Here is a 26,772-nt window from a genome sequence, read left to right on the forward strand (position 1 = left end):
TGTGACAGGGACTCACTGCTGGAGGCACCGTGGCTGTCACACACCAGAGCAGCTGCAAAGCCACTGGGTCATGGAGGGGAACCTCATCCATGTCCTGAACGAAGCCCACCAGGCCTCCTCCTCCTCCTTCTCCCTCACTCCCAGCTGGGAGGACACAGGCAACTTAGAGAACTGCCAGGGAAAACCTCTCCTTCCAGGGCGATCCGGTGATTAAATTAATGCCGTTTGCCTTCCCTGCAACAGATAATTTCTGTCATGTACCCTCATTTCTGCTGCACTGTGGGGTGCTCTGATCCATCCTGACCACAGGGGATGGATCCTGACAGCGTTGTCACCTCCTCTCATTTTCCCAGCTGCCAAGGCTGAGATGTATATTGTACATATATTAAAAATCTTTAAACAAAGTGTAAATACCTATATATATATACATATATATGTATATTTGTTCAGCCAAGTTTCACCTCCTCCTTATATATATATATATGCATGCATTCCATGCATATAACATATATAGCATATAATATATATATTTTATATATAATTACTAATTATACGCATTTATATATTTAATATATAATATATATTATGCATATTATATGTGATATGCACACTATATGTTATATATTTAATATTTTATATACGCGATGTATTTTACCTATAAAAGTGTATATTATTTGTAATATATACGTTAATATATTTCATTTATAGGTGTTATAGATGTTATATATAAGCACACTCGGTGCATGGAAAGGTCAGCCCAGCGCTCTGCCAGATGGGCTGGAGCTGACCTTTCCTATTTAACTAAGCCATTGAGTGCCTGTACCCGTGAGGATTCCAGAGCGGACAGCGGAGCGCCGGGCACGGAGCGTTCCCTCGGGCAGGAGGTGCGGGAGCCGCGGGCCGGGCGGATCCTCCCGCCGCCCCCGCCACAGAGCGGGGCCCGAGCGCCGCCGCCGCGCTTCCGTTTCCCCCGCCGCCATCTTCGGCACGGGCACTTCAGCCACCGCCTACACCCCGTGCCTCTCACCGCCGGGCACAAGCGGGAGGCAGCCGCGCCGTGAACCGCCCTCGAGCAGCGGGAAGTGTACTTATCCCCCGAGGAGGGACGTTTCTGCCGCTGTCCTCCCGAGGTACCGGCGCAGTTGGGGCAGGCGGTGAGGGGACGCCGTGACGGGAGAGCGCGGCGGCGGCGGTGCCCTCACCTAAGATGGCGGCGGGGGCGGGCTTTTCCCGCCGAGAAGATGGCGGCGGAGGGAGCGGCGCTCTGGCCGGGTGGCGGGACGTGCTCGGCTGGGTGAGGGGAGCGGGATGGGACTGTCCCCCCCCAGAGACCTCCCCCTTCACAGGGACTTCCTACCCCGCCACGGAGACCTCGGTCCAGCCCTGCTGCATCACAAAGATCCCCCCAGCCTTTCTCCCTCAGCTCACCCTTCTCCAGCCAAGGCAGCCCCTCTCCGCCTTGCTCCCGCCCTCATTTTGGGATCATCCCTCCCCTCCTGCATGAGGGGCCACTGGGTGGGCATGGGGTGGGGTTACCCGTTGCCTGTCTACCCCTCTACTCCCCAAGGCAGCCGCTGCTCCATTTTATTTTAATAACCATAATTTGCACCCTCCCGTTCATACTTTGCCGCAGGAATGGACCAGCAAGTGCATAGGTAGCGGAAGGGTCCCCACCCTCCTCTTCCCCCTCCTCCTCCCCACCCCTTAAGGGGCGGTGATCACGGCGGAGAGGAAAGAAAAGGATGCCACGGAAGCTGTTGTTGCCTTATAAATCTGTTTTTTCTCACTTTCGAGCTCCCCGAGGGTTGCATGACTCTTTGGCGATGAACGCGGCCAGAAGTGGCTACCGGGTCTTCTCGGCCAACTCCACCGCAGCCTCCACCGAGCTGGCGAAGAAGATCACGGAGTAAGTTGCCTTCTCTTTCAAGTTTCTTTCTCCCCCATCGCTCCCCTGCGCGGGCAGGAGCCCTCCCGAGCGGCTGGAGAAGCTTCTGGCATCCCCCCGCCTTCCCAAGGCATCTCCTGCGAACACCTTTGTGGAGATTTTGCGCTGGGAATCTTCACCAGCTCTGCCTGAGCCAGCGATGGGAATGGACCCGCCGCTTTCTGCCTTCTTTGACGTCCATTTCACTGCTGGAGAGGCTGGGCTGCAGCAAAAGCTTTTACTTTTGGGGAGGGAGGAGGTGAAACTTGGCTGGACAAACCTCAGAAAAGCGTTTTTAGCAGGTTTGGGAGATGCTCAAAACTTTCTCCGACTCCTGACCTTGTTTTCCCAACAGCTTCGGTGCCTGGGGCTAGGGGAGTGTCCACGTGCACATCGGCACAGCACCTTGCACTGACCAGAGCGGATTTGGGAGAGCTGGGCAGCCTGTGCTGTTTGGTTCGGGGGAAAAGTCTGCCCCATTTTCTTCACCCCATCAGTTTAGGCAGAGTTTGACCTTGTCTTGTCGGGGACGGATGCGCTGGGTCCTGCTGAGTGAACGGTGTCACAGCTGCCTCCAAAATGGGGCTCTTGGTGCACAGAGCTCTGAGTTTCCCCCAGCACTTGAACTTTGGGGTTGAGTGAGTTGGGTTCAGATTGGAGCAGACCCAGCCGAAGGGACTTTTCTGAGAAGGGCATCTGTGTATTGGGCTGTCAGCTTAAAACAGGGTCTGGATTTTCTTTATGCTGCTTCTCAGCTACTCTTCATAGGCAGCTGATCCCAAATCGAGGGGTCTCAGTGCTTATTTCCCTGCTGCAGGTTACAGCATCCCAGCTGTCCTTTCTAGGCGTCTGCCGTCCCATTCCTATCTCCAAGGCTATGCTTAAATTGGAAGTAGGACTTAAGTACAGGTGTGCTGCCATCTTAAACTACAAAAACACTTGGCTGTTTGTCCTGCTCACTTAATAAACAGTGTTCAATCCTTAGCACAGATTATCTCCACAGAGCTGACTTGGCTGTTTGGCTGGGAGGTGTGTTGGATAATAGTGATGAACTTCTTCAAGTGTGAGGCTAAGAGGAAAATCCTTGTGTTTGGGAGTGGAAAGCTTTTTTTTTTTTTTTGGCTCATGTATTCTTGCTATCTTTGGTCAGTTCTTTCACTGAACTCTGAAATTAATGTATCTCTCTATAAAAGTGACTTTTGCTGCAGCAGATGGGACAGAGTTTTAGAGGGCTTGTTCTGTTGCATCAACATAGCACAACAGAATTCCCCTGGGCATGAACTCTGAGTTCTCAGGACTGGAGGACCAAACAGGCATTCCTTCTTCCTTGCTCTTTGTCTTAAAAATAACTCCCTTCTTTTTAAAGATGAGATGAGAAGAGACGCGCAGAGGCTTCCCCAGGCTGTGGTGCTGGCTGGGGTGATGTGCTGATGTTGTCCCAGGGATGCTCTGAGGGGGAAAGAAGGAGGATCTGGATCCAGAATGACCTCCCTGTTTCCTCCTTGATCTCTCACCAAGTAAATTTCTGATAGGAGCAGTGTGGGGTTTTTGCCTTGGCTCTGCCATCAGTGGGATGTTGGATGCTCTGGTGGTGCCATGAGCACTGTGAAAAACAGCTGCTGCTTACCTGAGGCTTAAGGACATTTATCTTTGTTGTGTGTGCAAAATCTGGAACTGTGTGCAGTACGGATTTGCCCACAGTAAAAAGCCTCCCAAAATTAAAGGTATTTTCAGTATCTAGTGCAGTGGTTTTGCACTGCCTTCCCTTGGGAGCTCAAGGGCTGTTTCAGCTGATCTGTAACACATCCCTTGTTCTTTCAGGTTGCAAAAGATGCATGGCTGCTGCCTTTCCCCCATCTCACATCTCAGCCTGTTCTTTGCTGGGGAGGTCAGTTGCATCTTTAAATAGAGTTGGAGCAATCTTACAAGGGTGAGTCTGTCCTCTAATATTGTGCGTTCTTTTTAAAGTTTTTTTATGACCTTGAGTAAAAGTATTAAAAGAACTTTAAAACAACACGCAATATTAGGAAGGCCCCTTGAGACACCTGTCCTTTACCTGTAGGTGTGAGCTTAAGATCTCTGCTTGAGTGGTTCTGACTTGTCCTTTTTAAAATCTCAAGCCTGGAGAGGAGCAGTGTGACACTGACCAGCTTTCAGACACCTGATTTATCTCCTTGCTTTGTTCACTGCAAAACTTCCAGAGCTGCTTTCGTTTCAGGCTCTGAGCATCATGTTCTGGCACAGTTCTGATCTTCATCATTGCCCTTGAGCATTCTCTAGTTATGGGACAGAGATTAATGATCAGTCCTACTTTCACTTTAGGTTTTCAGAGCTTTAGTTGATGGTAGTGACTGCCAGGGAGAGGAGATGGTTCTGGATTATGAGGACCTTGTGAAACTTGAAATAGTGAAGATGTTCCTGAGATTCAGCACCACTGAAACATAAATAAACCCATATATTTACTTTTCCCTTATAAATTGAGAGGGATGATTATTTTGTTTTAAATTCTTTCCATGATGGAAAGATAACTCTTGCTGTAATTAGGAGACTTGGGACCTGATTACAAACTGCATTTTCAGGGGAGAAGGATAATTTCTGTGACCTAATGGGTCCTAATTCTGGTCCCAAGTGGGCCTGTGTGCTGCTGGGGGGAGGGAGATCTAGGAAGTCTTTTTGATCTTTAATCCAACAGATGCATTTAGATCTCCCTCTGACTGCAGTGCTTGGCTCAGCAGGTACAAATGTTAGATTCTACTCACTGCTTATGTGTTTGGCTTGGAGGGGGGTGGTGATTGAATCTTGCTGATGCCTCCCCAGAGCTCCTGCAGCTCTGTGGTGTGGGATGTGATACTGTCTCACTGCCAGCCGTGGATGTGAGTATTCCAGAGATTCACTCAGTTTGCAGCGTGAAAAATGCTGGTGGTCTGAAGATAAAACATTGCCATGAGCCTAAACAACATAGAATTAGGAGAACATGGGGATTTGTGTTTTCACCTGTGGCTGCAGGGAGCTGGGTCACAGCACTAAACCCAGGGAGGTGCTTTCTGTGACTGGCTGGGAGGTGAGCCCTGCTTTGGGGGGAGACTGTACATTCAGAGGACTTGCAGCAGCCTCCCTCAGCTGAAGGAGGATTTCTGGTAGGAAATGTATTCTTTAGGTGATCTTTCCAGCACATAAAAGGGTGGCAGAGGGGAGTCAGAGCATCTCTGTGCTGTTTAGCTAGAGCACAGAATGTGGATGAGCAGGCTGGGCTCATGTGGAGCTTTCTGTGCTGGCCAGCACAGCTTTAGGGGAAGCTCCTTCACCGAGAGTGGGCTGGTGGGAGCAGAGGAAGATCTGCCTGGTGTTTGCCAGTAGTTTGGCTGCATGGCTTTGGCATGGCTGGAACAAGTGATTCTAGTGGCAAATGAGCAGTAGGGACTTTGTTCAAATATCCAGTTGTGCTGGGTGGATGGAGAGAGGCAAAGGAGACCTCAGATAGTTTTAAGGATATCTAAACAGATTGTATCCAGGAAGCTGCCATTCCCTTTCCTTTCCTGGCTGTTTTATACTGAGGGATTAGGAAGTGCACAGCAGAGCTGCCATTGTGCTGGCTGGACCATGACTGATCTTTATTTAAAGATTTGTTGAAGTTTGAAAAGCGATTCAGAGTCAGGTTGTGATTTGATTTGGCCACAGTCAGGCACAGCACAGACCCTCTGTCCTCTGCTCCAGCTCCTCCTGAGTCTGCACCAGTTCCTGGAGTCTGTACATGTGGGAAGAGCTGGGAGTTTTGCAGGGCTGAGACCAGGGAAAGTGTTTATAATGAAGAGGATATTGCTAAAATAAAATATCATAATTAAGAGCTTTGTGTGCAGATTTCTCTTCAAATTGAATGTTTGTGCTGTGAGCTGGCCAGAATCTCCTTTGGAGATAACCTGACAAATGTCTTGGATTCTGGTCACAGAGGGGGAGAAGGAAACACAGCTTTGCTGAGGGCACTGAAACAGGCTCTGATGGCACAGAATACTGTGAGTACATCTGCCCCTTGAAATGTGATTCAGCTGAACGTGTAGTCTCTTTGGCTGCCCTTTGTCTCAAGAGCGTGGTACATTGGTTTTTGACAGTCTTCAGTGGAGCATTTTAAAGTACAATCTGATATAATGTTTCCTAAAATGCTGCAGTGTGTCACTTCCCTAAACTATAGGTGACTCCTGAGCTGTTTGCATTTAGATGTGAATTTGAGACAAGTTTTATAAACACTTTTGTATTCACAGCTTCATATCCTCTTGGCATGTTTTGAGACTGCGGAAAGTTAGATCATCCTTCCTGGGCAGTGTTTACAGAGATTCCAGATCAATAGGAATTTTTACTGGCCAATTGCTCTGAGTAGGGTTTTTAAAGCCATAAAGAGGTTTTTTTTTTTTTCCTCATAGATGCTGTCATGTCCCAGAGGAGTTGGTTTAGTGATGGAGCTAGTGTAAGGATAGCAACTCATTTTGCTTGAAGATGTGATTTATCTGCAGGACCTAAAATGTTATTTTTCCCAGAAGCAGCTTTGTCTCTGCTGGGTGTGTGGTCTGGGTTACCTTCAGTGGCACTTTCTCTGTCCTAGGGCAGGTCTGCCTGTGTCTGCAGAGGAGTGATCAGTAACTGTGGTAGCCCAGGTTCTTGTGATTATGCTGTTAGTCCTGGAGCTGAATGAAAACAGTTCTTGCTGTCAATTCAATTCCTCTATCCTCTAAAGCAACAACCAGCTGGGAGCTTCAGGATGGAGAGGATTTTGAGTGAAAAGATTTGGGATGGAAGAGAAAACAAGGGAGAGGTAATAGGAAGGGGAAATTTATCTTTGAACTCTGGCTGCTGCCAGGCTGTGTGGTTGATAAGGTTGTGCCCTGCCCTTGACTTCCATGCAAATATCCCTTTTGATAAAAGTCCTCTGGAATTCGGTGCTTCACAGCAGGAGTTGCACCAGCAGTCCCCTCTTTATTGTTCTTGACTCAGTCAGGGTTTATCAGACTCCTTCCCTGGCTGATACCTTGTCTAACTGAAGCCTGGAGGAGGGGATTTGGTGCCAGGTGTGCCTCTGGGGTGCACATACCTCAGCTGCTCTGGGGGAGCTGCCTCTGGATCGTGCTGTGCCTGTGGCTCCTCGGCAGTGCAGGGCTGGTCTGGGACTTTCATGGGCAGTTTTATCTCATAGCCACTGCTCTTGTTTACTTGCAGTCAACAGTTGGAGCAGAGCTGGGATTTATTGTCTGACTAAAGCTGCTCATTCCTCTAAGCTGGCATCTGTCTTGTGTCTTCTGCTCCCTGCACCCAGGTTTGACAGCTGAGCTGTTTTAGTGCCCCAAGCCAAGCTGTTTTAGTTCCTCTTGCCATGGGAGCAAACTTGCACTTCTGATTTCTTGTTTCAGCAGCACACACTGCATTGCTGCTCTGTGCTGAGTAGGAGAGCACTGGGCTCTGGTTTCTGCTGGCTACATCATGGAATCATGAAGGTGGAAAAGACCTTTAAGACTGAGCACAGCTGTTAACCCAGCTCTGCCAAAGCCACCACTAAACCACATCCCCAAGAGCCATAGCTACATGTCTTCTAAACCCCCCCAAGGATGGTGACTCCACCACTTCCCTGGGCAGTGTGTTCTAAGGCTTGACAGCCCTATCAGGGAAGAAGTGTTTCCTAATATCCAGTCTAAACCTCCTCTAGTACAACATGAGAGACTTTCCCCTTGAGCACCACAAACATGGTTTTGTTTGCCACCACGTAGCACTGAAAGTGCCACCTTCCAAGGGGTGTTCTGCTGAGATGAGTCTGGCTCGACTGGTTTTGAAGCTTTCCTTCCTGCCATGAGATTCAGGGCTGACTAAGAGCACTTGCACAGCCTCTCCAGTGGATTTATTTTCCCCAGCACTGAGGTAGGATTGTGCTGTCTGCAGTGAAGTCAGGGCACACGTGCCTCCAAGGGGAGCTTGCAAGACTTGCCGTGCAGTTGTGGAGGAACAAGTGTGAGTCATTAAACATTTCCCACCACACACTGCTCTGGGGTGGGGGTGTGTGTGTGTTTCTGACCTTGTTTGGACTCAGATGCCTTAGCAGTGATTAGGACTAAGCTTGGTGCTTGCAGATGCCAGACTGTCCTCATCAGGGCAGCAAGATCCCACCTGCAAAACTCACCTCTGGTGTCAGTCTATCCCTGAGGTGCCCAGGCTTGCTTATACTTGACCAGCTGCCAGCTCTTTTTGAAGAGACTGAAGGTGCTGAGGATGCCGTTGCATTGCAGCTGCAAGTTTTAACCCAGCTGAGCTGAGAGGAGCCCAATCAGAGATTTGTGAGATTGTCTGGCCCTGGCTGCAGGGGATGCTGCAGTTGGTACCTGAGCAGGGCTGGTGACGGTCTGGCACGTCCTGCTCTCGTGGTGGCAGTTCAGTCACCAGCCCAGCCATTGCAAAACGTGCTGCCAGACACTCTGTGGGCAGGGTGTGTGTGCCAGGGACGTGCTCTGGAGCCAGCTAAGCAAACATATCCCGTGGCATCCGAGGATCTGTTATCTCAGCTGTCCCAGGCACTCTCTCCAGGCCAGCTTCTAGCTGGGACCTCCAGCTTTGTCTCACAGCTGAGCCCAGCAGTTGCTGATGGCACAGAAGCGTGCCAGGGTCAGGCTGTGTTTCTCTTTCACTTCTGACAGCGCAGATCTTTGTGACAATTGAAGTGCAAGGCCGAGTTAGTGGGTAAGGATATGGAGTGAGACTGACTACTGAAGGCTGGAGACCTGACAAATCAGCAGAAGAAAACTCTTCTATTTAGAGTTAGTCCTGACCTGCAGAATTTTGGCACATATCCAGGTAAATACAGTACAAGTGCAGGCAGGAAACTGCTGCCACAGTCAGCATGGTGAACAAAGGTATTTTTCAGGCATAAACTGTTTCCTAATTCATTGTGTGGCCATGGCCACAGAGCAGATCCTGGGAAAGGAGGGAATTGCCCCACTCCATCTCGCTTGGCCGAAGCATCTCCACTGCTGCAGGGTCTCTGAGACTCTGGGTTAAAGCACAAAAGCCTTTAAGTACTTACTAATGGATTACTTGTCAGTACAGTTAAATACTGAAGTGTCACCTGAGGGAAAAGTCTGCATTTTGGAGCCTTTTAAAATGCTCTTCAAAGTCAGTCTTTGTTTTGTAAGAAAGAAATTCAAAAGAGAAGGAGGGTGACTAATCTTTGTTGCGATGAATGTTGTAGATTTGATATTTGAGAAAAGGAAGGAGTAATTTGATAAAATAAAAAAAATTGAAGTTAAAATCTCATTAATCATTTGAGTTATTTCAGAAGGAAGGTTCGAGGAGAAAAAAAAAGGAAAAGAGGTGGGAGTCAAAAAAAGTGACTCAGGTGCCATTAATTGAGTCTGAGTAAATCATTTAACTCTAGTTGCACATCAGACCTGCCCGAGGGGGCATTGCAGAGGCTGGCAAGGTGTCCTTTGCCATCAGGATCACAGCCTGTGGTCAGTCATACAGCTTTGGGTACAGCAGTGACCTGCTGCAGAGCTGTGTGTGCCAGGGCGCCTCTCAGGGACATCAGAAGGAAGGAGACCCCCAGGGAAGGGGAGGATGTAGTTCTGCAGCCTGGCTGGCTCACTCAGCTCCCTCTTGGGCAGTGCTGTGTTTTGGTGGTGTGTGACCTGGTCCTGTCCTGCTTGGCAGCACAAACTGCTGGGTTCCTCCATTTCTCCCTTTCTAATGTCCTTCTTTTCTTTCCAGGCGTCTCGGTGCTGAGCTGGGGAAATCTGTGGTGTACCAGGAAACCAATGGAGGTAAGAGAAATCCCTGCTATTTGCAACTGTTTTGAGGTAATCTTAGAAATGCTGGGTAACTCCATTGGCCAGACCTGTCTAAGAAGTGCAGTAATTCAGCTGAGATGTTACTGCTGCTCCTGGCACTGCTGAACCTCCATGGCTGACCTTGGACAAGGCAATTAAACATGTTTCTTGTTTTCACTGGTTATCTTGTTTGTCTGCCCATCTGCAAACTCTCCTCTAGAGTTCTGCCTCAGGTTTTAGCTGCTGCCAAATCTTTTATGCTCCTATGCTGAGCAAAACATCTCCAGATTTAAAAGTAATGCCCTGCTTTTTCAGTATCTGCCTTGTGAGCTCTTAAATTATCCCTTTCTTTCAGCTCTTCCCTGCCACACAGAATTTACAGCTGCCCTTGCTTTTAAAAGTGCAAATTCATGGCTGTGCTGGGGAAAATGCCTCTTGGAGGTTGCTTTTGTTCTTGAGGAGGCTAACATTCTGCAAGTGTCCATTTTCAGATGCTGGGCTAAAACACAAAGGCATTGGCCAGCAGAGTTCTGTGGCCAAGAGTCATTTACTGTTTCAAGACCTCTGATACCTTGTTTGCAAGAGAGAGTAGAACCAGAGGGCTGCTACAGGCTAGAGGAAGGAGTGGAGGATTTGTGGTAGTGCTGCTGCTGTTTCAGCCAGGATGGGCCTCACAGTGGGAGAGCTGCTGTGGTTATGGTTGGGCTGGCTGGTGCATTCCTGCCCAGGAGAGCTGGTTTTAAATCAGGTTGCTTGCTCTGAGGTCTGAAGTCGTTTTTCATCACTGCACAGCAAATGAGTCTGCTCTCAGCAGAGTCCTGTAGGGTTACTGCCAGGCCAAGGCAATTGGAATTCCATAGCTGAGGAGCTGTGTCTCTCCTTTTCCTTACCCCTGCCCACTAGCTCAGGACTGTGTGGGAAGGGAATGGCTAAGGCAGGCGCCTTGGGAAACCTGGAGTCATTGTTTGGCTTTGCAGAGCTGCTCCAGGCTCAGCTTCTGCATTTGAGTCAGGGACTGTAGGAGTGGTGCTCAGCAGAGACCCAGACCTCCAGCCTGTGTCAGTGTTGGAATGTCTTGACCTTGACAGTGAGATTGGGAAATTCTTGCTCTGAACTTGGTGCTGCTGGTGTTGCCTTGAGCTCTCCAGCCAGCACGGAGCTGATCTCATGGTAAACTGAAAGAGCAAAGTGCAAAAAGTGCTGAGTTACCTTCTTGGAAGTACTGAAGGTTGTTCTGCCTTGGGTGGTTAATTGCTCACTAATGAATGTGTTGTTTACAGCTCTCAGCACTCCATGGAAGCGTGAAAAGGATTTCTTATTGAGAGTTAGGTAAATTGTCTCCTAAATTTTAAAATTCTAATTTCTAAATTCTAAAATTCTAAATTCCATAAAAAATAAACATCTATTCAGTCTGCTTTTGCTTTGTAAATACAGCTAACTCACTGGTACATTATGCCAACTGTACCCAGGTGTCCAGCCTTTGGGAAATCCACTTGGTCATCTGTGTGTGTATGTGCAAAGGGCAGAGGAGCGAGTCCTCATCTGCCCTGACCAGGGGGCAAGGTTCCTGCTACAACATGGTGTGTTGTCACTGTCAACCTGATGTTTGGAAACAAAGCTGACTCTGTTTTCCATCCTTTGCAGAAACAAGAGTTGAAATAAAAGAGTCTGTCCGTGGACAGGATATCTTCATCATACAGACAATCCCCAGGTGAGGCATTTGTGGCTCAGTTTTGCACCTGGGATGTGCTTTGAATACCTGGGTCAGCAGATGGTTCAGTGGTTTGCTCACTGTAAACCAGCACAATAAGCAGTGGAACTCGTGCAGTGTTGTCATTGCTCTGACTGAGATGAAGGCCTCACATAGTGCTAAGCTGTTAACATTCCCAGGGGATTGATTGCAGCTTCCCATCAAATAGCTGGAGTGTGTCACTTGAGGCAGGAGCAGGAGTGACTGATGCTTTTCACTGAAGCATCCCTGCTCTGTGTGTTGGTGGCCTTTCAGGCTCAGCTGTGGGGTGATTTCTGACTGGCATTTCCATCCCAGGATGGGGGATTTCCTCTGCCTCCCAACCACCAAGCAGCAGAGCCACCATCAAACAGCAGCTGCTGCTTTCCTTGCAGGCTGGATTACTCTTCTCCTTTTGCTGTAGTGGTGTGAAACTGAACTGGTGGAATTCCATAGCCTTCCTCCTGTGCTTTTACAGTTTGTGATGATGGTGGGCCTTTTTGGGTTTTATTTTGGGCTGTTCTAGGCTTGGAGTAAGAGAAGTGCTGCAAGTAAGCAGGGGGCTAGAAAACCACATGTAATCCCAGGAACCTTGCTGCCTGCTCAGGGGCAGCACTAGGGTGATGGCAAGGGAGCCTACAAATAAATTATAACTTCAAATTGACCTAATGTGAATAGGGGAGGTGCTGTTGTCAGAGATGAGGTATTGATATTAACAAAACAAGGACATTCCTGCTCTGATAGCTTTTTCCAAGTTACCAAATTCTGCTCAGATTTTGGAGATCACAAGAAGTAATAAGTTAGCAGAGCTTAATTTTAGCTCAAAAGTAGCAGGGAGCAGAATTGCCTGGATACAGGATTTTTCCTTGCTTGCCAAAGAAATAGAGCCCACTGAGAATTCAAGTTCATTTCCTCTGTGAAATGCTTGGCCTGTTGCAAAGAAATCAGTAGGACTCTTAGACCAGCTTACTCGCTTCTGGAATTCCTCTTGCAGGCAGAAACATGTTCCTAGGGCTCATCTCTCTCCAGAGAGATGCCCCAAGTGTTTCCTCCCTCAGGGAGCAGCTAAATCTCTGCAAGATGAAAATCCCCTGCTGCAGGATTATGTTTTGGGTGAATGGTGCCATTCTGTTGTCCCTTGTGAAGGAGTTCTCTGGAATAACTTGTAACTGAGAGCTGTGTAAACATGAAACAGATCAAGTGTTCAGAGAGCTAACTCAGGGCATTAGGGACAGGAACAGTTTTGGGAGGGGAAAACCTCCCCTTTGGTTTTAACTTGTTGATCCCCTTGTTTTTCCATTCACTGAGTTCAGTGATTTGGGCCAAGAAATGGATCTTTTTTAGACAGAATGTTCAAGGCCCGCCAGGTGAGGAGCCAGTGTTGTGCAGCCAAGTCATCTTTCATTCCTAAACTGCAGCTGTGCCTTGCTGCATTGCTAGAGAGGACAGGTTCAAGGACATCTCAATTTTACAGTGGGTTTCAGGGAGCTTTTTAGGAGAGTCAAAACAACAACTGTGTGGAATAATCTAAGAATAAGACGTCTACACTCAGTAGTGGTTTGAAAAGAAAATATTAGGACTTGTTATTAGAGAGAGAAACAACCCTGTTATGCTGCAGTGTGAATTCACAGTCTGCATCTTAAATGCACAGAGATCACAGAAAGACCTGAATATTTGATACAGGCTCTCTGTCATAAAAGCTGTAGCACAACCAGAAAAAAGGTGACGAGGACAAACTGGTGTGTGGACTGGCATTTGTGTGAGGGAAGATCAAATAGCTCATGTTTAAAGAATAGAAAAATGAAGGGATTGGTGATTTTGTGATACCCTAAAGGCAAAAGGAGCCTTTTAGTGCTGAGTGTTGGTGCTGATTGTTGCAAAGTCCATGGAGAGTGTCACACAAGGTGTTTGCTCAGCCTCCAGAGCAGGGCTGTCCAGGGGTGGCCCAGGCAGAGATCAGGAGCAGCAAGGGAGGCTCTGCTGTGGCCAGCAGGGTGTGGGGATAGCTGAGCTGTCTCTGAGTGTCCTGGTGATGAGCTGCCAGCCCCTGTGTGAGGTCTTGGCTCAGCCCTCCCAGCAGTAACTGACTGAGCATGGCTTCAGGGCTGGAGATGGGGAGGGCAGCAGGGAGCCTGGGATGCTCCCTTGGGATGCAGCAGCGAGCCTGGGATGCTCCCTTGGGATGCAGCAGCGAGCCTGGGATGCTCCCTTGGGTACCTGTTTGGGAGGTCCTGGGGCTGGGCTTCCTCCACCAATGTCATTTTTCCCAGCTGGTGCCCCTGGCTGGGGTCAGTGCCCCTTGCAGAGGAGCAGATCAGTGGTGGCTCAGCATGAAGCCATCTCAGCCCACCCACCCTGGGCCCTGCTGGAGGGACAGACACCTCCAGCTCTGCCCTGTGCCTGCTGCTCTGCAGGAGCTTCCCAGAGTCCAGCTTAGGATCCTGCTTGAATACTGGGAGAGGTACCTTCCTTGAATAACTTCTCCATCAATGTGGCTGCTGGTGGCCTGCAGCACCAGGACTGCTGGTGCCTTTTGAAGTCCCAGTCTTGTTCTCTACCTGTTTTCCATGTGAATATGAATGTATTTTCAAAGAGTAAGTTGAAAAATAATGATGAAAAATACTAAATTTCTCAGATGAACTTTAAATAGGCTTCAGTTTGACCACTTTGTTTTTGTATGACACTGATAGTAGCATCTTTTTCTTCTCTCACAGCCCCACTGGCACAGCTAAATCACCAAAGGGAAGAAACAGTTCTTTGTTGTCCTGTGTGGCAGGGGGCTGTGTTTTATGTAATTCTTGGCTGGGTGCTCCAGAGCCAACAAAGCTTTCTTGTGTGTAAATGGCATTGTGTGCACAGGCTGCTGGGGCCAGCAGGACAACAGAGACCCAGAGCCTCACAAAAGAAGAGGCACAAGTGGAGGTTAATTTCCAAAGGAGGGCAGAGCAGCGGGGAAATGGAAATGGTCAGAGGTTTGTCATGGGTCATGTCTCTGGGCATTTGGAGAAACTGTGTCGGGAGGAAAACAGGGCCTGAGCAGTGTCTGGGTAATGTCCAGAAAGCTCTGCAGAGCTTCTTTGGGCTGCTCTCTTTGCTCCTCTGCTCTGTGTGGGAACATGGCCCAGTCAGCCCCTGCCCTGTCACCGTGGGCTGAGCTGAGCCACTCCAGCAGTGCCCTCCTGCCTGGGCTGGGGACATGTGTGCCCTGCTGGGGACACAGCTGGCCCTGCTGGAAGCCCCCAGGCAAGGGGGTCTGTGTTGCAGGAGTGCCTGTCCTGCCCTCTGGAGCACGTGCTCTGCAGTTCCCAAAAGTTCCTAAGTCACTCTGTGGTGATGCAGACAGTGTCTCTTGGTTCTGGCCTTAAGAAATAAAGGGGAACTAAAGGGAACTTAGCTTTTTCCCCATCCCCAAATTAATAAAAATACAGATTAATACACTCCTACTGGGCCACTCCAGTCATTGTGGGAGAGCAAACTGTAAATGGGATATTTCAGTCTCATGACCAGTGACAGGACTGGAGGAAACAGCATGAAGCTGAGTCAGGGGAGGTTTAGATTGATATCAGGAAAAGGTTTTTCACCCAGAGAGCTGTTGAGCACTGGAACAGGGAAGTGGTCACAGCACCAAACCTGTGTGAGCTCAAGAAGCATTTGAGCAGCACTCGGGGACAGGGTGGGATTGTTGGGGTGTCCTGTACAGGACTAGGAATTGTACTCATGCATACTCAAACTCAGCATATTCTGTCATTCCTCTGCTTAGGTTACTTTTTTGTTTGTTTGTTTTTTTCTTTCAAGAAACAGTCCTTTAGTATTTCCTGTGCTGTTGTTCCTTCCATCTCTAGATCAGAGTGTGGAGATGCTGATATCCACCAAAGTGCTATGTCTGGATTTTGTACTGCTCCAGTTGCAGTAGTTCTTAAGGCAGGAAAAATAACCTGCCTTACACTGTTAAAGAGGAAAATACCCTAAGTAATCCAGTGTGGATGAAGTTATGTTGGCTGCATGTGTGCTGCTTCTTTAAAAGACTATTTTGTTTCAGATTACACTGTATCAAGTGACATTTGTTCCAAAGTAAATTCTATAAAAAGCCTTTTTTGTCACATTATGGAGGGAAATCATCATACTCCTTATTTTGGAATATAAAATCAAATTCCAGTCCACAGCTCTTGAGTGCTGGTGTCGTGTCCTGTATGTGTAAGTGTTGATTGTAATTTGTTGTGGCATGGTGGAAGGAGCTGTATGGCTGCAATCTGGGTCTGGCATACATTAGCCTGAGATGCAGCATTATTTGCTTGGAATATTGGTGAGGGGTAATCTGGGTGTAAATGGAAAAGGAGTTGCATTGGGAAAACACCTGCTAATATTTGGAATTGTGTTCAAATCTCCTAGAGATGTGAATACTGCTGTCATGGAACTGCTGATCATGGCCTATGCACTGAAGACTTCCTGTGCCAGGAACATCATTGGGGTCATCCCCTACTTCCCCTACAGCAAACAGAGCAAAATGAGGAAGAGGGGCTCCATAGTCTGCAAGCTGCTGGCTTCAATGCTTGCCAAGGCAGGTGAGTGTCCCAGGGAGCAGCAGCACAGCAGGCTTGGTGCTGCTGGGCATCCCAGAGGTCATCTGTCCTTCCATTCTCCTGTTTGATGTGGGGATGTGTTGCTGAGATCTTGAGCCACATTAAGGGAATGAATTTTCTACAGCTTTCTTGTATTTCTCTGTAACTTGCACCTGGGGAGGTGGCCCAGAAATGTAATAGTGAAATACAGTGTCAGCCCAGTGCTGTGGCATCACATGCCTGTTTCTCATTATGTCTGTGGAACTTTCTGTGTTAATCTGTTCATGATTATTTTATGGCATGGCATAATAGTCTGAGTAATAGCTAAAACAGTCTGGAAAATGGAGCTGTTGAAGGAGCTCCAGCCACGTGGGAATATTTTTCAATAAATTGTTGTCTTTTTTCCCCCCCTTAGGTTTAACACACATTATCACTATGGACCTTCATCAAAAGGAAATCCAAGGCTTCTTCAGCTTTCCAGTAGACAACCTGAGAGCATCCCCTTTCTTGCTTCAGTATATACAGGAAGAAGTGAGGTTACTCTAGTTCTGTGTATATCAACTTGTCTGAATTCATTTTAATGTGATGGGGCTCTGCTTAAACAGAGGTGGTGGTGTCAGTTTAGGTCAATCCTTCTGTTAATGAATTCTTTCTCAGGGGATACCTATTGCATGTTTCATGGAAAGATGTTGCACTTCTCTGACTGGATAGAAACTGAACTGCAGCACAAGCAGGAGAGAAGCTTGCTCTCTGTGGAGTTAGTGCCATTTGAGAGATGCTACTTGTGCCTCTGCCTCTAATCACCTCTGAAATCCTGTTAAACTGCTCCCCTTCTCCCTTTGTGCTGTGCTGGATTTCTGTCTGCTCTGAATTATTGATAGACTGTCTTGGGCTGAGTGTAGGAGTGCTGAGCACAGCAGGCCTGGGAACAGGGCACAGAGGTTTTGTTCTCCATGTGCAAAAGATGATGATTTATTCCCACATGGTGAGAGCAAGGCTTCCCCATATGGGGAGGGTTAAACAGTGAACATTCCCACCTTTGGAGAATACACAAATACTGGTGTTGGAAGCAAGTGCAGTTGCCTCTCTAGTTTCTTGTCACAGAGTGAAGATTTGGTTCTGGGGAGGAGGATGGGTGAAATTATTCAACCATATATCAAACTAGTTACTCCCTAGCAAGAAGGTCTTTTTTTAATTAATTAACTTTTTATCACATCCAGATTCCAGATTACAGAAACGCAGTTATTGTAGCCAAATCTCCTGGTGCTGCTAAAAGGTAAATGAATGCTTTGCTAGCTGGTTAAAAGTTACTTGGAAAATACCTGAGCTGGTGGAAGATATACCAGGGAAAGTATGGGAGGGTGGCAGATGGATTGACAATCTGGTCATAATTCTTTTGTGGCTGGAAATGGGATGGATGTGGTGCAGATAGACAGCTGAACTTTGTATTCCCACCCCTATGGGTGTAACTCTGGCAGTCTCACTGAAATGGTGCACCTGGGGTTCACCTTGCTGCTGGAGTTTCAGCAGTGCCTGACCATCTCAGAAAGCATTCCCAATGTGGAGGACCACAGGAGAGCATGTGGTGGAGCCAAGGAGTAGAGTGGGCTTTGGGATATTAATGAGAAATGAAGAATCACATCCAGTGAGCTTTCTTGCAGAGAAACAGCCACAGAGGTGCAGCCTCTGCTTACTGGAATGGGAGAGACTTGCTGTGGTGGGCTGTGAAGCTGCCTCAGCCCAGCAGGTCCCTGAGGGGCTGTTTTTGTCTTGCAGGGCTCAGTCCTACGCCGAGAGGCTGCGCCTGGGGCTGGCTGTGATCCACGGGGAGGCCCAGTGCACGGAGCAGGACATGGATGACGGGCGGCACTCCCCTCCCATGCTCAAAAATGCAACTGTGCATCCCGGCCTGGAGCTGCCATGTAAGATCAAGCTTCTCTGCTTATCTTTGGGGGGAAAAAAAGAAAAGTTTGGTGGGAAATTTCTGATGGTTTATCTGTGTGGGTGTAACCAACCTAAAGGCAGTTACACCAGTGGGATTTTTTTTCATAGAAAGGTTGATATCAGTGAATTGTGGGACAAGTCACAGGGGAAGGTTTTTATTTAACTCCTTCTGGCCATGCAGAGCATCAGTATTTTCTCCATGGCTGTGCCTGCTCTATAGTATTAGACTGACAAATCTCTGATAAAGGTGGTGCTTTTACAGTGTTCAGCCACAGAATTCCTTGAGCTGATGAAACAAGGGAGATGCAAAAGTGTAAGTAATGAGATAACAACCCCTGAGACAGGCTGTTGGCTCCACTGGGGAGGGGAGAGCTGGTCTTTGTCTTCCCTTCTGTGCAGCCATTGTTACTGCTGGAAATCTTCTTCACCTTGGCACCCAGATGATCATATTCCAATGTCTATTTTGAAAAGGTTTTTAGGTTTATGTGGCTGGGGTGAATAGGTTCTCCAAAAGCATTGTTGACCTGCTTCTGGAGCTCTTGCCATTGATTTGGGAGCTGAGAGCAAAAGAAAAAGAGGAAACTTGTGTTCTGAGAAATGCCATCCTCAGGATTGCTTGTATTCCTGCAGCAGCCAAATTCCAACAGTACAATCAAAATCCAGCTCCCTTTTGGGAGGATTTCAGCTTTCTAGGCAGGTGGTGGCAGGACAGAAATTGAGAGCAGGAAGGTGGCTGAGAAGTGCCCATGGGAAAGGCTGTGTGCTGCTGTGTGTGGCAGCACCAGCAGTGGTTTGGGCTACTGATAATCATCTCATCTTTGGAAACTTAGGGAGAACATCCAGCCAGTCAGTGGGCAGCTTGTGGAGGGGAGGCAAGTAAGACTGCAGGCATTTTACGTCACCCCAGTTGTGTCTCACTGCAATACAATCAGTTAAACAGTGCTTTTGTTGCTGGTGAAACTCCTCTTGGGCCTTGGGGGGCAGGTGGGGTTTGGCAATGAAGTTTGGGGCTTTATTGTTCTGCTTCTGACAAGGGGGTTTTTTCCTGCCTGTCCAAGAAAGCAGGAATTTGCATGGTTATTCTTCACTTTCTCCTTCCCCTCCTGTTCTGAAGGATGCTGTCCTTCAGAATATCAGTAGCTGACATTTGTCTGCTGTGGAGGAATTGATGTGATTGTAATTTTATTTCCAGCCATGTCACTTCAGAGAAGCTCAGCTGTGGAAGGTTGTGCTGCTGGAGAAGCCTGTAAATGGTTGTTCATACAGAAATGTCCCCTTGTCCAGTTTAATTATGAATCCAATGGGAAATTGTTTTCAGTCCTCAGCTATCCAAACACAGACTAATTTGCTGTGTATCACCACTTTCTTATTTTATCTCCTGCTGTACAGACTCAGCACTTGACCAATGACCTTACATCCCAGCATGCCTAGGGCACAGTGTAAAACAGTTGAGCTCTTGGCAGCTCTGTCATGGGGTGGATTGTGGGGCAGACTTGTTCCAAACTCTCAGCAGAAGTTGCATTTCTCTGCAGTTTCTAACCTGAGAGATACCTGATTTTGAGTGAGCTGGGTTCTGGAGGTGCTGAATTGAGGTTATCCCTATCTAAAAGCAGTCTGTGCATTCTGCTTGTGTCCCAGTCTCTGCCAGACAGAGGTGAAAGTGCAGCTGGGATGGCAATGCTGTGAGTGTCTGTGCTGACCCTCTCTGCTATGCCTCATTTCTTATCCAATTCCTTCATTTGAAAAACATCTTCCCACCTCAAATGTCACATGATTCCAAACCCCCATTCAGCTCTCCCTTCCTGCTGGTAAAAGCTCTGAGGGCAGAGTGTAGCAGGGTTCAGCTGTGTGGTTGGTTGTGAAAGGTCAGACACGTGCTGCTGCTCGCAGCTGGGTATTCCTTACACCAAAACTGTCCCCAAACCCTCCAATTGTCAAAATAGAAGTGGTCTGTGAGTCTGCCTGGCTCAGCAGCCAAACCTGGCCTGGCAGGTAGGAGCCTGGGGATGTTCCTGGGGAGTGACTGAGACTTCTTGTGGAGCATCCCACCCTGGGCTACAACCAGGTCAGTGTGGAGCATCCCAGACTTGGCAACTGAAGCTCCAGACAGTTGTGTTAGAGGGAGGAGAGAGGTGAAACCTGTGTTGGGGAGCAGCCCCAGAGCCCCACAGCCATGCCTTGTGCTCTGTGCCATTTTCCATGGGCTTCCTGCTGAACTGGCTGGGCTCCTGTGTCCTGGCATGCACCTTCTCCCCCTGTTCTAGCAGGGATCATGTGCCTCTAATTAATGAGTGCTAGGCAGTGTAATGGCTTAGTTATTGTCCTCTGAGTGTGGCCTGATGTGATATTCTGATTCGTAGGGAGCCACAACAGAAAAATGCCAGAGGTGCTTCTAATTGCACTTAAAATGCTTCACTAGAGCAGCAGCAAGAGCCCACAGCACTGCAGCCCCTGAAATCAGAGCCTTGGAGACAGGATGTCACTGCAAGGTTATTCCCTTTGATTGTGTGCTTTTGTGTCTCAGAGCTTGCAGCTGGCTCGGGGCTGTGCCTTAACAAATGCACGGGGACTCTTTGCCTGTTTCCTGGAGAAAAAGAGTGGAGCACCATCTGTTAAATCATTTCAGTGCCTTTGGAATTCAGTACTTTGTACAGAGAGCTAATGGTCTGCTTGAATCCCAGAGCCCAGCAAACTGCCTCAGAGGGAGTTTGGGGGAGAAACTGGAGTGACCATGGCTCTGTTCCTACTTCCCTACCCCCATCTTGCCTGTGTTTGGGCTGGGCACAGGGGTGTTTTCTGTCCTTCCAAGGTTATCTCTGCACAAAACAGTTCATTCTTGAGCAGCCTTTTGCTCCCAGGCTCTGTTATAAATGCAGCATTATATTTCTTGGTGATTGTCACTTTAATTTGCACTGTCAGCTCCAAACAGAATTTATTTTACTATTTCTTAACCTGTTTTTGACCACTTAATTAAAGCAACATGCTTACACACCTGGGAATGTTCTTTCTTAGTGCCAGTGATCCTGCCTGCCTTTAACATGTGGTACTTTGGTGTATATTATGCACATCTGAATGAAAGTGTTCTTTGATATTCTTGTTTTATAAAGAAATGGTGGTTGGTCTAGTTTTTTCTCTTTTATTTTTCCACCTCAGAAGCTACAGATACCACAAGCATCTTTTCTTACTCTCCAGAAAAAGTCTCTTTAAACCAAACTTGTACGTGATCCAAGGGGTTACACCATGCAAAAGTACCACCATGGCTTATTTCTGTTACCCTCTTCTGTCTACAAACAGAGGGTTTGTGTCTGGGAGGAAAATATTCTTTTATTATTTGAAACATTTTTCAAGGCACCTCCTTGTAGCTGTTCTGACTTGCACATCTTGATATGTTCAAAGATTCTGAAGAAGAAGCTGGCTGCACTAACCCTTGTGTAGACTCTCATCACCTTGGAGCAGTTGAGATTTGATGTGGTTGTGGGTAGATCCTTGGCTTGCAATTTTTTTTCCTTTTTTTTGCAGAGAAAATTGAACAAGGAAAAGGGAGAACATCTCTTTAAGATCCGGGTAGGTCGACACGTTGCCTACCATTCTTTAAAAATAAACCAAAATTGAAATACAGCTTTTAAAAAACAGACAGAGATGCAAAGAACTGCTAATGTTGCTGGTTGCCATGTTAGCCTTTAAGCATAGCAAGGAATGTGTCTGCTTCCTTCATGGAGTAGAAGGAGACTGATTTGCTGAAACTCCACATCTCTGTGAGTAAAATAGTGCTGAATTTCAGCTCCCCAGGCCTGTTCACCATTTGTGTAGAAAAGTTTCCCCTGACCTGGCTGTTGTAAACAGAGATGGCACTCATCACTGGATACACACAGAGGCTGGGATGGCAGCCAGGTGGAATCCTTTGATACTTCACAGCTCCCACCAGGAGCTCTATTACTGTCCAGACTAGATAGTAAACTCATAACTAATCTGAGCAGGTCAGTAGTGCCTGTAACTGGAATTTATGATCTGCTTATCTCTGGTGGTGCTTAATCTTCATTTATTATAAATAATCTTCCTTCTCATAAGAATATTTTTCCTTCAGGATTTAGACGTGACTTTGCATTTGGTAGGAGACTCAGAAATAACCATGCAAGGGAGGCTGAGGAATCTGTGCCATGAAGAGCTGTTGATTAACTCTTCAGTCCAAGGTAGCTGTGACTTTAACTGCAAAACCTGGCAATGAGTGATGGGACTTAGGGCGAAACAGAATTACTGGACACCTTTTATACAGTTTTGGTAGGTTTATGGAAAACCAGCCTGTGGAGTAGGTCATGGATGTGAAGAACAGCTCTACACAAGAATCTTCGAAGTTGTGGTGCTTATAATTGCTTTCATCATATCCCTCAGTGTGAGTCATTCACCCAGCTGTGCTTGCACTCTAAGCATTCCCAGGCACTGATGAGATATGGGAATGGTACTGGATCATCCTGCTGTGCAGGATGGGGAGTTTGATGTAAGACTTTTTTGGTGAGGAGAGCAGAGATCAATATTTAGACAGGCTTTTTGGTGGGCAATGGCTTGTGTTCTCCTGCTGCTCAGGTATTACAATGAAGTGGATTATCCTAAAAGAGAAAAATCTTGCTTTGTCTGAACTCCTTGAGGCACTTGAGAAGCCTCTGTGGCCAGAATCCTGGCAAGACCTGAGCTTACAAAAGGAGGGGCACCAAGTGCCTTGGTAGGACACTCTGCACTCACTGTGGAGAACATAAAATAGAGGTGTGGGGTCTGGAGGTGGGCCAGGTAAGTGTTACAAAATGCTGGAGGTGCCTCTTGGCTTCAGTGGTTAGATCAGCCCAGGTTGTCACCTACTGACACATGTGTGCCCACCACAGTGTCCTTTCCATGCTGGAGGTTTTTGTACCAGCACCCCATGGCAAGTGAGAGGTTTGGCAGATGGACAGCAAGGCCCTGGCCTGTGCTGGAGGTTGGTTGCTGTTTGGTGTAAGTCTGAAGGCTGTGTTACATCTGGACACTCTCAGTGCATCTCAGTCCAGATCTCTGGTATTTTCATGATGCTGCTGGAATTTTGGCAGCATGTGGTTTTGCATGGACTGGTTTTGTGAGTGCAAAAGTAGTGTTAGGAGGGAATGGAACTTATTTCCCAGTACATCTCTTCACTGTGTGCCAGGTAGCACAGCTTGTCAGTGTATGCTTTGATCCAATTGCTGGTTGCACTGAGCTTGTTGAACTGAGTTTCAACTGAATTTTGTCCTATTCTTTCCATTAATCCACTTAAAAAATAATCAGCAAATTTGCTTCTGCAAACTTCCTTAAGCTTTCTTTGCCTGAGCAGGTGGTATTAAAGTTCTTACACCCTCTCAAAGACCCCTCTGTGTTTGGTGATGTGAGAAAGCAAATGAGCTGCAGTGCAAGTCTCTGGTCCTACAGATGATTTACTGAGTCCAAGAGGTGAAACGTTGCACCTTGTAAAGCAGCTGCCCTTTGAGAGGTGCTGCTTGGAAAAGCCCATTTGTTGTTCTCAGTCATGGAATGGACCCTTTTTCAAGTCCTGTGCTGGAGCACAGAGAAGGTCATTGATACTGCCCATAACGCAGGTGCTGCTTTGTAACTCTCCTTGCACGGGGGTCTGTTAGAGAGTTGGAATTGCTTTCTGTTTCTGAGGTCAGTACAAAATCCCCACAGAAACAGAATTTCCTCTTTATGCAGCAGTGCTGTTCATTTGAGGAGAAAAATGATGGTTAAATGAGTTTCTCACTTAGGTGGGTGTCAGGATCGTGTAAAGCATGTCTGTGTCTGCATCAGTGTAATGTGTTTAATGGTTCAGCCTCTTGTCTGGTGGAACTGTGGGGGTTTGACTCAAGCCTGAGTCACCTGGACTCTTTTTTTCCCTTCTTCTTTAGTGATGATGGCCAAGGAGAAACCGCCAATAACTGTGGTTGGAGACGTTGGAGGAAGGATTGCCATCATTGTGGTATGAGTGTGAGGGGAACAGGTGGGGGGTGGCTTCCTCACAGCATCTTTACTTCAGCTGTTCCATCCCTGAGGGTCAGAGGGATTCCTGGTATAGGAGTGGGAATGTGTTTTTTAGACACTCTTTTCTCCAGTAGTGGCTTTGGTTATTTCAACTTTCTGTTGAAAACCATTTGCACTTCAGCTCTTTAAGCCCTAAAATGTCCTTGCTGCCTTGATTCTAAGTGTCAGATGTCTGCAAGTAATGAATAAATCCAGGGCACACAGAGAAAACTCCTGAAGTGTTAAAAAACCCCAAACAAAAACCTTGCCAAGCCTCTCTTACTTGCTATGCCATGCTGCAGTGTAAGTAATCAGCATGCAGCTCCTGCCCCATGGAAAAATACTCCTTGCTGATGATAAACTGTGAGTGCATGTGCAGGGATTGATTTGTTTCCAAGACACAACATTTGTTCTCCACACTAGCAAAGGGGTCATTAAACCAGGGAAATAGCATTCACAGATTAGTCATGCACGTGGCTGTCCTCATCAGCAGCTGGAGTAGACAGGGATTCTATTTTTCATCTGTGTGCATGGCCAAAGCTGCAGTAGCCTGCAGATCCACTCCTGCCCTGCAGCCTCTGAAAACTTCTGGTTTTGATGTTATTTCTGTTTCTGCTCAGGATGACATCATTGATGACGTGGAAAGCTTTGTAGCTGCTGCAGAGATCCTGAAAGAGCGTGGAGCCTACAAGATTTTTGTGATGGCTACTCATGGGCTCCTGTCAGCAGATGCCCCTCGTCTCATAGAGGAATCCTCCATTGATGAGGTGAGTGCTCTCCAGGCTGCAGAGTGGGGGCTGGCACCAAAACTCACAAATTGATGTCCTTCCCAAGGCACGTAGCTCATGTCTGGAATTACTCATTTAATCAGGTGCTTTCAGTTAGCTGGTTCTTCACTGGAACACACAAAAAAAAATAAAAGTGTGTGATTAATACTTGCTCAGATCAGATCTGCTTCCCTAGTGTATTTTCTCCCTAACAGAAATATTAGTCATCCCTGCCTGGACACTTCCCTCCCTGCAGCTGGGGCTGTGTGGCTGCCATCTCACTGTGAGCCCCTCTCCCCTAGCTGATCAGGGGCTGCTGGTACATGAAGAGGAGGACAGGATTTCAAACTTAATAATAGATCCTGTGATCTGAGTGGACCCATCAGCCTGTTGGAGAGTGCTGGCTATGCTGGTCCCCTCAACAGACTGTCACAGAGGGGAGACCATTTATTTTAATCTTTTTTCCTAATATGCAGGGAGTTCTCCCCTTGAACTGTGGAACAGCTGTACACACCCCTCAGGGTGGCTGCTCGGGGAGGGTGAACATTCCTGCAGCACAACTTCCTTTCCTTTCTGGCCCTCCATAGGTGGTGGTGACCAACACTGTTCCTCACGAGGTGCAGAAGCTGCAGTGCCCCAAGATAAAGACTGTGGATATCAGTTTGATCCTCTCAGAGGCCATCAGGCGGATCCACAACGGCGAGTCCATGGCTTATCTCTTCCGCAACATCACCGTCGATGACTAGACCTGAGCCTGCCCCTGTCCTGGATTCCACAACAGAAGGAAATCTGCATGGAAAGGCAATACCATAAAACATAGGCATAACACAGCTGTTTATTTTTGTAGGAGTGTTGAGGTTTTCAGGGTCTTGAGCCATGAGATCTAATAGAAAAAAAATCAACCTGACCAGCACTTTACAAGTCAATAGAAGGGGCCACTGGCAGTGGGGGGAATTACACCTTAATTGAGAGAGATGGAGAAATGAGGTGGTGTTGAATTTTTAAGTTCCTTTAATGATTTTTTTTTAGTGTGTTTTCTCTTGCCCTGTAGGGGCAGAAAGAAAAGCTAAACCAGAAGTAGCTGTCAGCTTGTGAGAAGGGAACAGGGACTGCTCAATGCTGTGTGGGCAGCGAGAGCAGCCTTTGGGGTTGTTTCTGCCTGTGTCTCACCCCAGAGCACAGAAGGGAATGTTCAGGCTGTGCTGCTGGCAGAGCTGAGCCAACAGCAGCTCTGTGCCAGCTCAGTGGCCTTTTCTCTCCTGCACAGCAGAGCAGGGACTTTCATCAAAACCCAGTTAGCAGAACATCCCAAAGGACAGCTTAGGGCAACACATAGGCAGGACTGCTCCCATCCCTGGGTCAGGGAGCTGGAACAGGCTTATGTGTGTGTCCCAGCAGAGCAGGGAATGCTAGATAATGTGTTGGCCTTTTCATTTTGCGAGCTTTGGATCATTCTTGCTCTTCAGTGATGAATCACGTGAGGGTCTTGCTCCTCTCTGGGACACTTGTCTGCACTGCAAAACCAGGCAGGATTTTTGGAGTTGCCTGGGGCTGAGTTTGTGGCAGAGTCTTGTGGGGAAGGGAAGTTGGAACAATCTGCTTCTAATGCAGCTGTGCTCTCCAAAACACTAACACTGAACCTGCAATAAAAAGTGTAAGATTTTTCAGCTTTGGTGCTTCCTATGAATCCTGTGCCCTCTGAGGAGCTGCTGTGTCTATTCAGTGGGGCTGTTGCTGTAACAAGGCTCACCTAGCAGCTTGCAGCCTGCTTCCATGGGGAAGTAGAAGTGGCTGATCATTGCTTTCTTGAGTGATACTAATTTTTGGGTGGAGGGAACACTTGAGGAAGCAGCACGAGATACATGTGGAAGGCTTTGTCTCCAGGATGGTATAAGGATAGACTCCCAAGCTGATCTTTCCCCTTGATGAGACAAATACGCTGCAGAAAAAACCTAGACCACTGGTCTGCTGATGTGAGGAACAAATAAAAGGTGCTGGAAGCAGTTGCTTCAACAGCACAGGAAATGTTTACTTGTTT

At 47.6% G+C, this 26,772-nt stretch overlaps 2 protein-coding genes across 5 annotated transcripts in view; both read left to right on the plus strand.

The window, feature by feature from the left end:
* CASKIN2 (CASK interacting protein 2) overlaps positions 1–26,772 on the plus strand; it is a 648,645-nt gene that overhangs the window by 4,661 nt on the left and 617,212 nt on the right. The gene's annotated exons all lie outside the window — the stretch shown is intronic.
* On the plus strand, positions 826–26,765 carry PRPSAP1 (phosphoribosyl pyrophosphate synthetase associated protein 1). 4 transcript variants are annotated; one of them, XM_030962126.1, is made up of 11 exons: positions 826–1,130; positions 1,795–1,906; positions 9,662–9,714; positions 11,365–11,431; positions 15,839–16,011; positions 16,424–16,539; positions 17,229–17,284; positions 17,785–17,930; positions 23,856–23,926; positions 24,588–24,734; positions 25,322–26,765. In XM_030962126.1, the coding sequence occupies exons 2-11, from the start codon at positions 1,824–1,826 to the stop codon at positions 25,478–25,480; spliced, it is 1,071 nt and encodes a 356-aa protein (XP_030817986.1). In that variant the 5' UTR covers positions 826–1,130; positions 1,795–1,823; the 3' UTR covers positions 25,481–26,765. The 4 variants fall into 4 exon arrangements, with proteins under 4 accessions (XP_030817986.1, XP_030817985.1, XP_030817984.1 ...); XM_030962125.1 differs by lacking the exon at positions 826–1,130 and adding an exon at positions 1,214–1,294; XM_030962124.1 differs by lacking the exon at positions 826–1,130 and adding an exon at positions 1,356–1,655.

The sequence above is a fragment of the Camarhynchus parvulus genome, chromosome 18, assembly GCF_901933205.1.
Source record: "Camarhynchus parvulus chromosome 18, STF_HiC, whole genome shotgun sequence".
Classification (NCBI taxonomy): Eukaryota; Metazoa; Chordata; class Aves; order Passeriformes; family Thraupidae; genus Camarhynchus; species Camarhynchus parvulus.